Genomic DNA, 16,370 nt, shown 5'->3' with positions numbered 1-16,370 from the left:
GGAACGTTAACTTGTATGGGTTAGGGTTAGCCCAGGGCTATGGAAACAAGCCCAAAAGAAGCGACTGCAATCTGACATAATATCATGCATTTACATGACTTAATAGACGGATATACAGTACAGGCCAAAAGTTTGGACACACCTTCTCATTCAATGCGTTTTCTTTATTTTCATGACTATTTACATTGTAGATTCTCACTGAAGGCATCAAAACTATGAATGAACACATGTGGAGTTATGTACTTAACAAAAAAAGGTGAAATAACTGAAAACATGTTTTATATTCTAGTTTCTTCAAAATAGCCACCCTTTGCTCTGATTACTGCTTTGCACACTCTTGGCATTCTCTCCATGAGCTTCAAGAGGTAGTCACCTGAAATGGTTTCCACTTCACAGGTGTGCCTTATCAGGGTTAATTAGTGGAATTTCTTGCTTTATCAATGGGGTTGGGACCATCAGTTGTGTTGTGCAGAAGTCAGGTTAATACACAGCCGACAGCCCTATTGGACAACTGTTAAAATTCATATTATGGCAAGAACCAATCAGCTAACTAAAGAAAAACGAGTGGCCATCATTACTTTAAGAAATGAAGGTCAGTCAGTCCGGAAAATTGCAAAAACTTTAAATGTGTCCCAAAGTGGAGTCGCAAAAACCATCAAGCGCTACAACGAAACTGGCACACATGAGGACCGACCCAGGAAAGGAAGACCAAGAGTCACCTCTGCTTCTGAGGATAAGTTCATCCGAGTCACCAGCCTCAGAAATCGCAAGTTAACAGCAGCTCAGATCAGAGACCAGATGAATGCCACACAGAGTTCTAGCAGCAGACCCATCTCTAGAGCAATTGTTAAGAGGAGACTGCGCCAATCAGGCCTTCATGGTCAAATAGCTGCTAGGAAACCACTGCTAAGGAGAGGCAACAAGCAGAAGAGATTTGTTTGGGCCAAGAAACACAAGGAATGGACATCAGACCAGTGGAAATCTGTGCTTTGGTCTGATGAGTCCAAATTTGAGATCTTTGGTTCCAACCGCCGTGTCTTTGTGAGACGCAGAAAAGGTGAACGGATGGATTCCACATGCCTGGTTCCCACTGTGAAGCATGGAGGAGGAGGTGTGATGGTGTGGGGGTGTTTTGCTGGTGACACTGTTGGGGATTTATTCAAAATTGAAGGCACACTGAACCAGCATGGCTACCACAGCATCCTGCAGCGACATGCCATCCCATCCGGTTTGCGTTTAGTTGGACCATCATTTATTTTTCAACAGGACAATGACCCCAAACACACCTCCAGGCTGTGTAAGGGCTATTTGACCAAGAAGGAGAGTGATGGAGTGCTGCAGCAGATGACCTGGCCTCCACAGTCACCGGACCTGAACCCAATCGAGATGGTTTGGAGTGAGCTGGACCGCAGAGTGAAGGCAAAGGGGCCAACAAGTGCTAAACACCTCTGGGACCTCCTTCAAGACTGTTGGAAAACCATTTCAGGTGACTACCTCTTGAAGCTCATGGAGAGAATGCCAAGAGTGTGCAAAGCAGTAATCAGAGCAAAGGGTGGCTATTTTGAAGAAACTAGAATATAAAACATGTTTTCAGTTATTTCACCTTTTTTTGTTAAGTACATAACTCCACATGTGTTCATTCATAGTTTTGATGCCTTCAGTGAGAATCTACAATGTAAACAGTCATGAATATAAAGAAAACGCATTGAATGAGAAGGTGTGTCCAAACTTTTGGCCTGTACTGTATATAGAGAAAGGTGACATTTAGAGAGCAAGCCCAAATAAGCAACTCCACTTTAGAAACAAGCCCTAGGTCGCGGCTAATAAGTGGACCTGGCAAGTGGCAACCCTGCAGCTTGTCCTCCTCACATTTCTTCCATCCTCCTGCATACTGACGTGGGACGTATCTCACCTTCTCATAGGCTGATGCTCTTTGTCAGTTGTGTCAGACTTCGCCAGTTTTCTAGCATGCCAGATATCCAGTCCCAGTCACAGACGAGGGGGCGACTTGCTCGTAGGCTTGTTCACATATGAGTACTCATGGTGGCAAGCTATCTGCCGACTCACCTCCGACTCAAGGTGGCTCTCAACATCCTCTGCAACGTCAAAATCACAGTAAAAATCATGTAATGTGAACTAGGCTTTATTCAATATTTGAATTGATGACTTGAATCCATCAACACACCATCAGACTATTACTTTTGTTTTTATTGTCTCTCTTGGATGACATACACTTCTAGTAATAGTGTGTCTGGTAAAAGTGTTTAAAATATATTAATTTCAACTGGCTTATGTGAACTGCATATATCCCAGTCCTGACTCGAAGTACAAAAAAGGGTTGCAGATCGTCATTCCTGTGGGCTCCAGCAACACCAAACCCCTGGACTTGCCTTAGAAGAAATAAATGCTTAAACCCGCTATTTTTAAATATCCCATAGAGAGAGACTCTCGCTGCAGCCTGTTTTATTTTGTTCTGAAAATGTCGGCGTGCAGCCTCGTTCTGTGGACGATTAACGAGGTGTAGACTGATAAAGGAGGAAATACAGTGAGTGCTAGACGGAGCAGTGAATGACAACAACTCCGCCCACATTTAAGAGTTCTGTTTGCGTGGGAAACACTAGGGTCTAGGTACCATGTCTGAAGTGTTACTTTTGGTTCCAAAGGTACCATACAAAAAGTGTTTGGTGGAAACGGGGCTGTTGTCCTTATGGCACTTACAGAGATTCATAAAGTCTGAAAACAAGAGTTAACCGGTAGCTCTGCTGCCTTCTGTCTCTGGGCTTCAAGTAAACACTCAGTTATTAAAGATTAAAATAGATTCTCTAATTAGTCTGGTTTCAAAAACTTTTTTGTGTGAAAAATTATCTGTTAATTTGGGTTCAGTTTGGAGTAACACACTGAGAACACAATCATAATATTAATCAGTCATAAGAATCTTTTTAAAGGACTGTTTGTGATGGATTATTTGGCCTTAATTCAACTCCCAGTTTTAGCCTTGTTTTCATGTGGAAAAAGCTGAAAGGCTGTGCTACTGGATCTGCACCTTCCTGATGTAGGGATACAGCTACAGACACGAGGGTGTAATCTGGCACTTGTCAGACAGAAACTAGGGTTTGGCCTCAACTCTTGCAGCGTTCACCTGCCTTCAATTTAACCATCCCAACATGCAGTGCACATAAGTTAGTGGAGCAGGCACAGCTGACGCCCACGGCCTCTAACCACTGTCATGGGAATGCTTGGCACGTAGACTCTCTCTCCCTCATACACACACACACACACACACACAAACACACACAGAGACTAAGTCCCTGCCACAGGGAGAGAAACACAGGTCAAACATGACGCAGAGTCCCCAGACCATGGTATAGTAGCGCGTTAGGGAATCAGTGAGCTGCACAGTGTGTATGCGTGTGTGTGTAGTTGTGCGTGCTGTGTCTGTGCCTCTGCCAGCCTCCCTCTGGTCCAGGTTGTCTGGGTTAGTACCCAGGGGGAGTAGAGGGAGAAGGGATGAGGGGGAGCGGGGGGGGACTGGGGGGGGGGACAGGTTAGGTGAGTCGAGCTGGTGGAGCAGCCAAAAAGAAAGAAACGAGGAAAGACAGGAAGGAGGAGCTTAACATGGTGACGGAAAAAGAAACAGGAGAAATTGGAGGTAGATGGGAGGCAGGGGGGAGATTACAGAAAGGGCAGGAAGGAGGAGTAAGAGGACAGGCAGGATCACAAGCCTCCAGGGATATACAGTAGCACGTAACGGGAGGAAGGGGTGAAGATTGAGAGGAAGGAGGGAGAAATGGAGCGGAGGATGAATGCGTAGAGTTTGGGCTGTGCTCACCCTTGACTTGGCCAAGGCAGGGCCCTTCATTATAGGCTCCCATCAGGCCCTGCTGCCGGTAATGTGCTGGAAAATGGGCAGTAACTCTGTGATCTGTTTTATGCTCCCTGCTCTGCTCCGCTCCACAGACAGCCTGCTGATACACACTCTCACACACACACACAAACTGAAGTACGTACAGGAACCAGCACACGGGCACATAAAGACAAATGTATACACACTTGCATAAATTTCACATTCAGTAGATGAATGTATGTACAGCTGTGCACGCATAAGGTAGACGGCACAAACAAAATGCTCACAGACGAGTGTAACCTGATACACAAATACATCCATTTAAGCTACAAACACACTTACTCTCAGTATCACTTGTGAAAGGTGGAAGAAATCTCACATGAAGACAGACTCCACACAAGACACACACATTCCTGCACATACACACCGCTAATACTGAGGCTTCAGAGGTGCTTTTTGTTTTAAGTAGTAAGTAGCTGCCTCCGCAAAAATAAAAAGAAACAAGGTAACAGTTGGCACTGTTGCACTGCAGTGTGTGTGTCATTTTGTGTTCTTATGCACATGTCTGTCTATGCATGTCACTGCAGACATATGCAGTGTGGGTCCCAGTCTATCTCAGAGCAGAGTTAATAACATATTTGGAGGTTTGATAGAGATTACAACAATCATTATGGAAAAAAATGCAGTAGCTGTGTGCCAATATTGTAATGGTTATTATTGTGATATTGAGTTGTCTCTCATTATTGTTATTTTTTCCACTCGTTTAGACCCATCTAGACAGCTGTTCAATGTAATATACCTTAATTCATTATCGCCCGTGTTGCCACCTGCTGCTCAAAAGATCATATTAACTTTGAAATTCATCTAATATCATGCTGAGAGGCATCTTCAACCTATTCAAACCTGTACTCCATCATCTTGTAGAAAAAGAACTTTCCTTTCTGTGTTTTGTTCCAGGCTATAAAATTGATGCATTGATTGAAGTGGCAGCGTGTTCTCTGATGAGCTGCATTCGAATCAAAGTTCACCACTTAACAAGAGGCAACGGGATGTTTAATGTCAATGAAATGTCACTACAGTCTCTATTGTTTTGGCACATAACTCCATAACTCTTTGTCCTGATAAACTCTCTGGGCTGGTTGATACAGTGACATTCAGAGAGAGGGCTATTGCTTGTGGTGCTAAGTATTTTACCCTCTCTTTGGAAGACAACACATTAGGGTGTTGCTAAATGAGATGGGGTGGTGAATCTGCTGGAAAGTACTGCACACCAAGGAAATGATTTTGCAAATACTGGTGGGATTTTTCAACCCAATTGAACCTGGACACAGACTGGCCAAACATAACGTAGCATTGGGCGGGCTCAGACAAAGTTCTGACAACAACACAGCTGTGCTCCATTGACTGCACGTCGTGTATTAATGATACTTGTTACCTGGAGAGGTTGGAAAAAGATATACGTTTCTTCCCTGTTCCAAAACCAAAATCAAACCCTGAAAAGTGTAGGGTTAGCTAGCTAGCTACTGAAGATATAGCCTACTGAATGTATACACATGCTGCTTTTGCTTTTTAATGATTGTAACAGTGAAACAAAGACCGACCCTGCTGTACAGGAACCAGTGAAGGGAAGCAGGGAGACTTTGCTGATATTCAACCAGCTCTGTGTCATCGCATTGTGCGCAGATGAACATTGTTTGACTTCCCCCGCAGATCCAGGCAGCTGCACAGGGGCGAAGCCAAACACCGTTCATCTGCACACACTGCGATGCCACACAGCTGGTTCACTATCAGCAAAGTTTCCCTTTATATTCATTGTCTTGTGTGGCGATCAGCAGTGATGTGGTGGTTCACTTTTACACTGTGATCTGTAGCCTATAGTTCGGCTTTAGCTTCTAACTATCTTTGTCTTTTTAACCTGTTGTTGCTGCTGAGTCAGTTTGACATCCTGGATATATCCTTCAAACACAGACTGTAGACCCCTCTGTCTGCTTCTCTCTGGAATCACTGTTTCATTTTTCCAAAAATATGATAATATTTCTTCAGGGAGTGCAGTTAGTTACAGTGTGGGCTCCATGCTTACTCCGACAGCTTGTCGAACCATCACAAAAGGGGGGGCTTAGTGAAAGTTAAGTTGCCAGGGTGAATGATGCCATGGTATTTTCTGCAAACCACCAATCTTGCATTTGTATGTAATTATGTAGCAGATATGTCTAAACTGTACATTTTTTTGTCTTTATGTTTCAACGCTATGGTTAACATGTGATTAGGTTTAGCCACAAAAACCACTAGGTTATGGTTAGGAAAAGATCATGTTAAAATACCCGCTTTGAGTGGCACTATCCTGGCAGGAAGTGCAGTGATGTCTCACTAAAAAACAGCAGGTTTTGTTGTTTGTTGGTTTTGAACAGTGGTCTGCAGTTCAGCAGGCATCTCAGCTAGCTTGTACACCATCCACTTCCTGACATCCACTTCAAAGCTCATTCACTAAGTCTCTTTAGACGCTGATATGATACATATGAAACGTACAAATGTAATTTATCCATGGTTTGCAGAAATGTATAATACCAACAGTTTCCTCTCCCGGCTGTGCTGGATTTTTCTGGGCTTTAAGTTTTTCTGCAAAAACTCCAAAATATAATTACCCCACATCTCAAGTACGGCTTCTGCTTAGCACAGTGTTAATTCTCCTTTTCTCCTTTTTTCTTTCCCTTACTCTCTGTTGTCTAGGTTATGCAATACTGCAGGCAATTATGGAGAGAGCGGGGCAGAACGGATGGCAGGTCAGGACACACACAAACACACACTCCTGGCAACAGGCCAAAGAAACACACATGCAAGATCTCATGCGGCATACATGCATGTGTAACTAACACAACCACACACTCACACTGCACACACACACACGTAATGACATTGTTTTTGTTGTTCATTCTTCAAGCACGAATGTTAACTCACTTGTGGTTTGTATGCTTGACCTTATTCCTACATGCTGTTTGTGTGCTTATACGCATTCGCTGTGTGTATGTCAACCCAGGTGAGCGCTATCTGTGTGGAGAGCTTCAATGAGGCAGCGTACCGCCGACTCTTAGAGGACCTGGACCGACGTCAGGAGAGGAAATATGTCATTGACCTGGAGCCTGAGAGACTACAGAGCATCCTGGAACAGGTAATATCATTATTATTATTATTATTATTACCAACCAGAATTGGCATACACAGAATTATAAGAGCAGTGATCAGAGAAGTAATCAGGTATGTATGGTCAAAATGTATTGTATGCAGCCTAATTGGTGGTTATGTTTATCGCTGTACATGGTGCATTACTAAACACAATAGTGCCTTGCTACAGCACATCACAAAAAAAAACTCATTATTAGCTTACTGCAGGCACAGGATGGTATTTGACACTGATCTGGAACCTGAAGGACCCTGCAGCATTTTAGATCATGAGATACTGCTTTAATGGAGGCCACACCACAGTTTTATGTGGCACTGTTACTATCACTGAGATTACTACAGACAGCGCAGAGATTACAACACTGACCTGGACGTAACTGCACTTAACACTTAATATTGAGGTGCAAACACATCACACTGTCACAACACTGCCACCTCAAACCACAGACAAGAGAGTACAGAGAACGTTGTTTTTTTTTGTGAAGTGATTATAACCAGAACCTTTTTAACAATTCAGATAAGTATTACAAGGCCAATTATGGTGGTGCGTACTGCTGTGTTACTGGTGTCTTGGTGCCTGCTGTCTACTTCACTCAGCTAGTTGCAACAACACTCCTTATGCTCTCTGACATCTGCAGAGAAAACAAGATTTGAGTCTTTCCCTGGAGTTCGTAATGTGGGGTGAAAAATGTGAATTCCCCAACAGCTACATCAGTGTATGATTGCCGTAAATGTACCATACTGTCCACTTGGATACACAGTACGAACACACACACACAGACAAAACACAGAGTATATGAAGGCACACAGTCTGACACCTTACTCTTGTCCAAATTCATTAGATTATCTGTCTTGCTTGATGGTTGAGCTCTGACAGGTGGCACAGACGTGTGTGTGTGTGTGTGTGTGTGTGTGTGTGTACGCGCGTGTGTTTCTGTGTGTGTTTGTGTGCCCTTTGACACAGGTTTCAGTGTAACATCCCATTGGTTCTGCCACCTGTCATCACATCCGATCCTGTGTCCGCACATCTGACAAACTCAGTGACACATACAGCTAAACACACTCACACACACACAAATACATACCCCCTTCCACACACACATGCACGCTTATGTTAAAAAAATACACACCAGTGCATAATGCAAGCTGCAGACAAGCAAACGTACACACCAGCTTTTTAAATGCCAGTACTCATACAGCTACACACACACACACACCGGTAACAGCATCCCTGACAGACAGACAAACAGACAGTTTCTTAATTGGCTTCTGTGGTGAGTGAACAGACAGACGGAGACATGCGCGCACACACAAGTGTATACTGAGACAGGCGTACAGCCACAAACACACACTCCCGACACAGTGGACTCTGCAGTGCTGGCGTTGGCAAGCGCCTCTGCTCTGAGACAGAGACTGCTCTGTTTGACTGCCCCTGCCAGCTGCGATCTGCGCGTGTGTGTGCGTCTGTATGTGTCAGTACATCGCTGTCGGTATGTGTGGGTGAGAGAGACAGAGAGAAAAATGTGAGCAATTTATTAATTAAGTTTAGCCGCCATGTTAATGTGAAGATGCTTATTCCTCCTTCGTCAGAAAGCTCACAGTGCGAAACATTTCACTCCATCCATGACAAAAAACACTACAGATTTCAGTGTTGAGCTGAATTACACTTTTCACTTCATCACTGTGCCAAATTGTCAACCGTGCAATTTCATACAACCACGCCAGACAGACAGTCAATACTCATTTCTGTCAACTAGCAACATGTATTAATATGAAGTGGAAAAGAACATCGGCTGTAGTTGCCTGAATTCAACCATGTGTCATTACACTTCCCGAAACAGTATTTTGATAATACGAAATGTGAAGTCTTGTAGGAAAGAGTTGCCTCTTGGTCTTACTATCGATCTAGCCACCTTATTAAGTTTATTACCAAAACAAATTAAATCATCCTTTCTCGAGGATGCAGGGGTTTTTAAATGAAGTTGGACCAGACAGGTTAACAGAGCCCTAACCCAGACAACACACTGATGAAGCTCTTTAAGTGTTCCAAGAAGCTGCAGTCTGAGCCAGCATGGGACCGAGGACAAGTGAAGTGCTCACAGGCTCATCGCTCCCTCTGCTTTTAATCAGTATATGAATATAACTACAGCCACAGATGGGAGGGAGTCTCCTTTATTTGTGGTTTGACTCCTCTGCCCTGCTCCTTAAAACTAAATTATAGTAACTTTAAGTTCTCTTTCCAGTGGCTTGTAAGTTAATTGTGAATCCTACATGTCTCCTGCTTTTCTACAGTACGTGCATTGTGCAATGAAATAATGTGTTTTCTCTGTCTCCCTGTTTTTCTTTCCAGGCTGTCAGCGTGGGAAAACATGTCAAAGGCTACCATTACATCATAGCAAATCTGGTAAGAACTCTTGTTAGGTAGTTTGCGACATGTTTAGTACAGTGTTGGTGTAATGTCCTGTTTGGATAGCCTATACAAAGATAATTCCATTTTAATACTTCAAAGAGACAAGACAAAAGGGTTCCTGGTTCAAACCTCGGGGTGGGGGAGCCCTTCTGTGCAGAGTTTGTATGTTCTCCCTGTGTCAGCGTGAGTTTTCTCCGGGTACTCCAGCTTCCTCCCACAGTCCAAAGACATGCAGGTTAACTGGTGACTCTAAATTGTCCGTAGGTGTGAATGTGAGTGTGTATGGTTGTCTGTCTCTATGTGTCAGCTCTGTGATAGTCTGGCGACCTGTCCAGGGTGTACCCTGCCTCTCGCCCAATGTCAGCTGGGATAGACTCCAGCCCCCCGCGACCCCCAACAGGATAAGCATTTGCAGAAAATGAATGAATGAAGACTGAATGGATTATTTGGCAAACTGACTCCAAAATGATCAAGATATGGTCCCAAAAAAATTAGAATCAGCCATGACACACAAACAATGTGTGTCATGAACCAGGGTCTTTTAAGCTGTTTACTTTGACGTCAGATTGGCCCAGACTTATTTTTCAACCCAATTGCCAGAATAAATGTTGGCAGTGTGTTTCTGCAAAACATGGATATGTACTATTTGTACGTTGTTATATGGGGAATATGTACAAAGTTTATGTTTCAACAACACTGTGGTTAGAAGAAGAAGAAGAAGAACGAGGGGGCTGCCTTGGACGGGCACCCGAGGAGCTGGGGGTTTGGTGCCTTGGTCAAGGACACCTTGGCAATGCCCAGGAGGCAAACTGCCACCTCCCCATCTGCCAGACCACACTCCATACTTGGTCCATACATTGACTTTCTGGTTCCCAAACCAAGGTCTCTATGGACTGAACCACTGCCACTCTAGGCAAGTGGTTATGTTTAGGCACAGTAACCAGTCAGTTATAGTCAGGAAAAGGTCATGTTTTTAATAAAAAATACCCAGTTGTGGTATCACAATCATGGCTACACATGCCACCGATGTCTTGCTTAAAAACAACCGCTTTTGTTGTTTGTTGGTTTCAAACAGGTGTGCAGTAGTTGCCAGCTTGGCAGCCATCTTGCCTCACTGTCACGCCATCCACAATCTCCTCGACCTCCCAATGACAAAATCAGCTTAAATACATGTAATCAGAACTACGTTACTTTGGAAACGTTTATATGATACTGTACGTATGAAATGTATGAATGTAACGTAGCCAAGGTTTGCAGAAACATACAATGCCAACATTTTCTTCAGGCAACTGGGCTGATTTTTCTACAGTCACTAGCAGAAAAAAATCCATGATTGCCATCTATGTTGATATTTAATATTCCCACCAAGGTGCCTTCTTTCCCTTTCATTTCAGAATTAATACATTTGTCTTTTTCAACAAAGTCAAAGCTGCAGGAATATGCTGGAACTTGTGTCAGCAAATGAAGTATTGCTTCAACCTTAATCCCTAAAATCTGTTCCACAGCAGTTCTCTCCGGGATGGTGAAAAAGGGTTCAGCGAGCTCAGGTCAAGCTAGATAGGCTTTTAGCAATTAGCATCCGTGAACCCAGGATAACCCTGACGCGTCTTTACTCTCTACCTCTGTGGCCGGTTCCCAAATGGGTCCCTCTCCACAACCACTTCATCACAATGTGTCACTCTGCATGAAGCCACACTCTCAGCTGTGGAAGCCACTCCATAATAAGTAGAGGTATAAATAATCAGATAAACTGTTGGAGTATGTGGAGTATGATTTGCCAGCAAAGGTCCACAGACAGTGGTGGAGCGTTTTGTAGTCCACTTCCACTCTGTTCTCTTTGCGCTTGCATAACCCCTCATTTCACCTTGTCTTTCCATCTTTCTTCTCTCTCAGGGCTTTAAGGACATATCTCTGGAGAGGTTCATGCATGGCGGAGCCAATGTGACTGGTTTCCAGCTGGTGGACTTCAGCAGGCCTATCGTGATTAAACTGATGCAGCGCTGGAACAAACTGGATCAGAGAGAATACCCCGGATCTGAAAGCCCACCGAAGGTGATAAAAATATGCTTGTTTACAGATGCACACACACACACACACACACACATTTAGAGGTGGTGGGCTTGGTGAGCTAATTGTTCTTCGTACTTGAAATTCCCCACAGACACCAAATGTGCAGCTCCTTCAGGTAACCCATCACAGAGCGATGTGCTGCATTTGAACCATTCAGAGTGTGATATGGTGCATTTGGTTCAGCTCCTTAGCCAATCAGAGTGTAACCTCAGGGCGTCAGAGGAGTGAATTGGCTGATCTACTATGATTGAATACATAAGTTCCTCTTTTACTGTCTGATTTAGTGTCAAGGTTAACTTGCTGCATGCAGATACAGAGATGTCATTGTCATGTCTGTCATGCATGATATTCCTCCATGACATCTCATTCCTCCTCACCTCTTACCTCCCTTTTTCCTAGATTTCCCCACCCCTTGACTTCAGTTCTGCTTCCAAAGTTGCATCCTTTGCATATGCATCCCATTATCTCTCCGACTGCACATCTCTTCTCTCTCCATTCACCATCCTCATTGTCTGTTTTCCTCACCACCCATGTCCCTTTCTCTGTCACATTAATGTGCCTCTATTTAGCATCCTCTCTCCCCCCTTCCTTTCCTCTCTCCACCCTCAACACACCTCTTTTGACCCAGTGCTGACCTGCATTCAATTGCTTTTGATTTTTGCATACATTAAATAGAAACATGTCCACCTACCTATTAAAAATACATCATACTGCAGCTATCTGCCCCTTCCTCTCTGGCTCACACTCACATGCAGTCACTCTCAGGGGACACAAACACGCTGTATGAGTCTTTCAGCACTGCAGCTTTATATTGATGGTCACATTCTTTCAGTATTGGAATGTAATTTTTCACCCAAGGACTGGTGTTAATTGGCTAATCATCGTTCTCAGATTGACCTGATGAATATTCATTAGTGCATGTCGGTCGCATAAATCGACCCGAACCAACACAACAGTTGGTGTGTTCAAGGAGCACTTCACCCCCCAAATGACTATTTGTATGGCAATTACTCAGCCCATTTTATGTTGAATTTGTGGAGAAAATGTTTGTTTTTCTTGCATGATTCCACAGTGAAATGGAGAAAATTCTTGATTAATTGATTCAAAAGGGGTCATGTCAAAACAAACTCTCACATAAGTCATGCAGTATAATTATAGTCTCATTTATCCAGTCATATGTTCAGCAATTCCCAAACAGACAGCCCTTTCTGATAGGGAACTGAACTGAAATTGAAACTTATCTAAGTCAGGCTCTATTGACAAAAGCAGTAATTTTACCTTGCTGAACATGGGAGCTGCTGGTCTACCACTGCCTCGATCGGTGGTTTGTTTGTGTTATTGCGTGACTTCACTGAACCCAAGCTAACCTTTTAAAACTCCAAAGTCACACAATAACACAAATAAACTACTAATCGCGGCAGTGGTAGACCAGCAGCTCCCATTTTGAGTGAGGTAAAATTACTGTTTTTGTCAATAGAGTCTGGCTTTGAAGAGTTCATAAATGTTTTGTTCAGTTCCCCGTCGGAAAGGGCTGTCTGTCTAGGAAGTACTGAGCATACCATCAGATAAATGAGACTTGAATTTTCACCATTTTTGGATTCGAAAAGGTTCGAGAACTCAAAGTTTTCTTCAAGAAATCAATGTAAAGTGGTGATTAATTGAAATACAAAAGGTGATTTGGGGGTTGAGGTATTCCTTTAATAGACATAAACTTATTATGTATGTTTATAACATATAGACAGCGTCAACATGCTTAAATATACGAAATAAAGTTAAAAACAACTGCAGATGCTCTCAACTTTCAGAACTTTGTAAAAATATTTGACTAAATGCACTCAGAATTTCTTTCCTCTCTTCCCAAAATAGTGTGTTCTGTCTGCCTTTGCAAACAAGAAAACACAATTTTAATGATTTAACACAATAACACAAAATTAGATATCTCTAGTGACAACAGATGCTTCCAAATTGCTCTAGGCTAATTGGTGCTGTGTAAAGACAGAGCTCGGTTAGCCTTGGGCCAACTCGTAGCCTGAGGCCAAGTAGAGCTCTAGTCTAATAATGTGAAGTGTGAAAGGCACTATAGGGACATGTCCCTCTCACACTGGAGACTGGATTTTGAGCTAGCTGCTTTTGGCCATCAATCAAAATCTCTTAACCCAGTGATTCTCAGCTGCAGTGCCTTGAAATGAGCTCTGGTGTGCCTGGAGATTTTGTTGAAGTGTAATGAAAATGATTAGTGACCTGGCAAAAATATATATATATTAACTTCATAAAAATTCAGCCACAATGCTTATGATCACACATATCTTCTCAGCCATTTTTGGGTAATTGCATGATCAGAATATGAATAGGTTAACAACAACTGTGTAAGCATATTTAATAGATAATGAGGCAGCCTTTATCAATATTTCCCCATGTGTAAAGCATTTTATATTTTCCAGACAGCAATGCAAAGCTCATTTGATCAATTAAATATGCACATCCAAATGGTTTTAAAGCTACTGTCTGTTTTTCATTTCAATTTCCCATCTCATTTGACAACAAAAAAATAATGACAGAGCCTTGTGTTTTTCAGTGTGTCATTAACCCAGCCTGAGCTTTATTACGTTTATATTTATTATGTTCCCTGTGTTCCCTGCGGTGCAGTCTATGGTGAGATTATTTAATACCATTAAAGAGCAGACACGTGTATGCAGTCTCTGCACTGGTTTATAAACAGACACATAAATGCATGAGCACATGGCCACTCATGGCATCCATAAAACGATGGTGAAATGTCCCTGTTGAAGTTTTTTTTAAAACTCAAATCATAAGTGTGCTTAGCTTGACACAAGCATTGTCCTGTAATGGCGGCCCATTTACTTTTGTTTGTCGTGTTTATGTTGTGAGTCACAACAGCCTGATGAGTGATTATATAACTTTTATCTGATTTGCATAGTCAGTGTTCCAGTATTACTTTATGATGTGGATGACAATATCATACATACAATAAAAAGCTGATATAAGATTATATAGAACATGTTTGAGGCCCCACTGTATGATTTGAAATCAAATAAGACTACAAGCTTTATTTAAACCATCTATAGCCCATGGTCTAATGTGCATGGTGCAGGTGCATTTTGGGCGTGACCAACCCACTATTGCCGGTTATACAATGCATAATCTGTGCGCAAAGTAAAGTGCAAAGAACAAAGGAGTTTTATTTAGTCTCTTAATTAATCATAGGTGTGTTTTGGGGTATTTGTCAATCCACAAAATCCACAGGCAAAATGGCAGTTGAAAATTAAGCTTCTGCATGTCCTTTTTTTAAGTTTGGAAAAGTTTAGTGCCTTGCTCAGGGGAACCATGGCAGTGCCCAGGAGGCAAACTGGCACCTCTCCAGCTGCAAGTCCACACTCCATACTTGGTCTGTACGGGCACTTGAACTGGTGACCCTCTGGTTCCCAAGCCAAGTCCCCATCGATTGAGCTACTGCCGCCCTCATTTTCCGCTGAGAGCACTGCAGTCAGAGCAGTAGTGTCACTGCAGCAAATATTGTGGGACGTTTAAGTAGCAAAACTAAAAACTGTAGTCATAAACTAGACAGAGGAAACAGAGATAAACTTTTAGCGCCTGAAATAATCAATGAAGTCATGCTGCTCCTTGTGTGTAAAGTCACTCAGCGTCTCTTTTAACGGGGAATGGGAGAGCAGCTCTGCTCTGCTCTGCTCTCTGCTATGTTCACATTCTAGAGAACATTTTACTCATTAATGATCATAAGTGCTATATCGAAGGCAACTGGACTTGCTTGCGTTTCTTCAAGAAACACAAGCAAGTCCAGTTGCCTTCGATATAGCACTTATGATTACCATGACCTGGATGACTGAGAATCTTCACCGACTCATTAATGATGTATTATTTCACCCACCTGCAACCCAGCCATGCGTCCCCGTGTGTGTAACATGCCGTGTATGTGTGTTGTGAACCTGCCTATGTAGGCACATCTTACTCTCTGAATAATACCCTTTAGAAAGCAGAAAAACACTGCACCGTTGACTTTAGACCAGGTATTTGTTGGTCAATGGCATAATTGCTCTCTGCTGTCTCAAAATAGCTATGTACCAACAATGCACCTGACCACACCTCATTTTGAAGACCTTCATGTCCATGGATGCACAGAGCAGCGCTTGCAAAACGTGGCCACTGGCCGTGAAAATGACAACTGTATTGGTCTGAACCTAGCAATGACAGTTGCACTGTGCACTGCTTTGGGCCAGGTGTTAGATGGAGCCCAAGGTGTCTGCAACCACACTAGCAGCTCTGTGAGGCTGTACTTAGAAACAGTAGTGCTGCTTTGGGAGTGTCAGTAGTTTTGTGGCCATACACTGAAGTACTGGACAAAGTCAAATCTTGGCCTGATGATGCTGCTAGATACTAAAGTTGTTACTTTTCATCCTGAGGGGGACATCATAACTAAGTCATATTTCATGACAGGTCATTCAGTATTTAGTCTAAACTAAAGTGGTGGAGCAGCAGACACTACCATCCATAAAAATATATGAATAAATAATTGAATGAATTTTTTTGGTGACAACTCCTCATGCTTACGACATTGTTTTAACTTACTAAGGTCAGTTCATTCATATAAGACTTACAAGATATGGTGTAAAGCATGAATGTAGATATGTACATTTTAAATGCACCGCATGCATTTTTTATGTATATTAGCTTCTGTGTGAAAAGTGGCACATGCTTTCTTTTATCACATACATCATTTATAACTGTAGTCCTTGGTCTGATATGGAACAGTAGAGTAAACTTGCATTAGGCCTTTATACTGTTTGAGAATGCAGGTTTACAGAGAAAATCTGTTTTGATTCAGTGGATTTT

The 16,370-nt window shown here is 42.7% G+C and overlaps 1 protein-coding gene across 6 annotated transcripts in view; it reads left to right on the top strand.

The window, feature by feature from the left end:
• gria4a (glutamate receptor, ionotropic, AMPA 4a) overlaps positions 1-16,370 on the top strand; it is a 162,426-nt gene that overhangs the window by 70,590 nt on the left and 75,466 nt on the right. For all 6 annotated transcript variants that reach the window (XR_013490973.1, XR_013490972.1, XM_033632123.2 and 3 more), the window contains exons 4-7: positions 6,572-6,624; positions 6,879-7,010; positions 9,372-9,425; positions 11,325-11,483. Coding sequence is in view for 4 of the 6 variants with exons in the window: in XM_033632123.2 (XP_033488014.2) it covers positions 6,572-6,624; positions 6,879-7,010; positions 9,372-9,425; positions 11,325-11,483 (398 nt within the window). In the remaining 2 variants the exon portion in view is untranslated. The remainder of the gene's footprint in view (positions 1-6,571; positions 6,625-6,878; positions 7,011-9,371; positions 9,426-11,324; positions 11,484-16,370) is intronic.

This window comes from Epinephelus lanceolatus, chromosome 4 (genome assembly GCF_041903045.1).
Source record: "Epinephelus lanceolatus isolate andai-2023 chromosome 4, ASM4190304v1, whole genome shotgun sequence".
Classification (NCBI taxonomy): Eukaryota; Metazoa; Chordata; class Actinopteri; order Perciformes; family Serranidae; genus Epinephelus; species Epinephelus lanceolatus.
The sequence above is the reverse complement of the archived record's forward strand: the minus strand, read 5'-3'. Positions and strand labels throughout refer to the sequence as shown.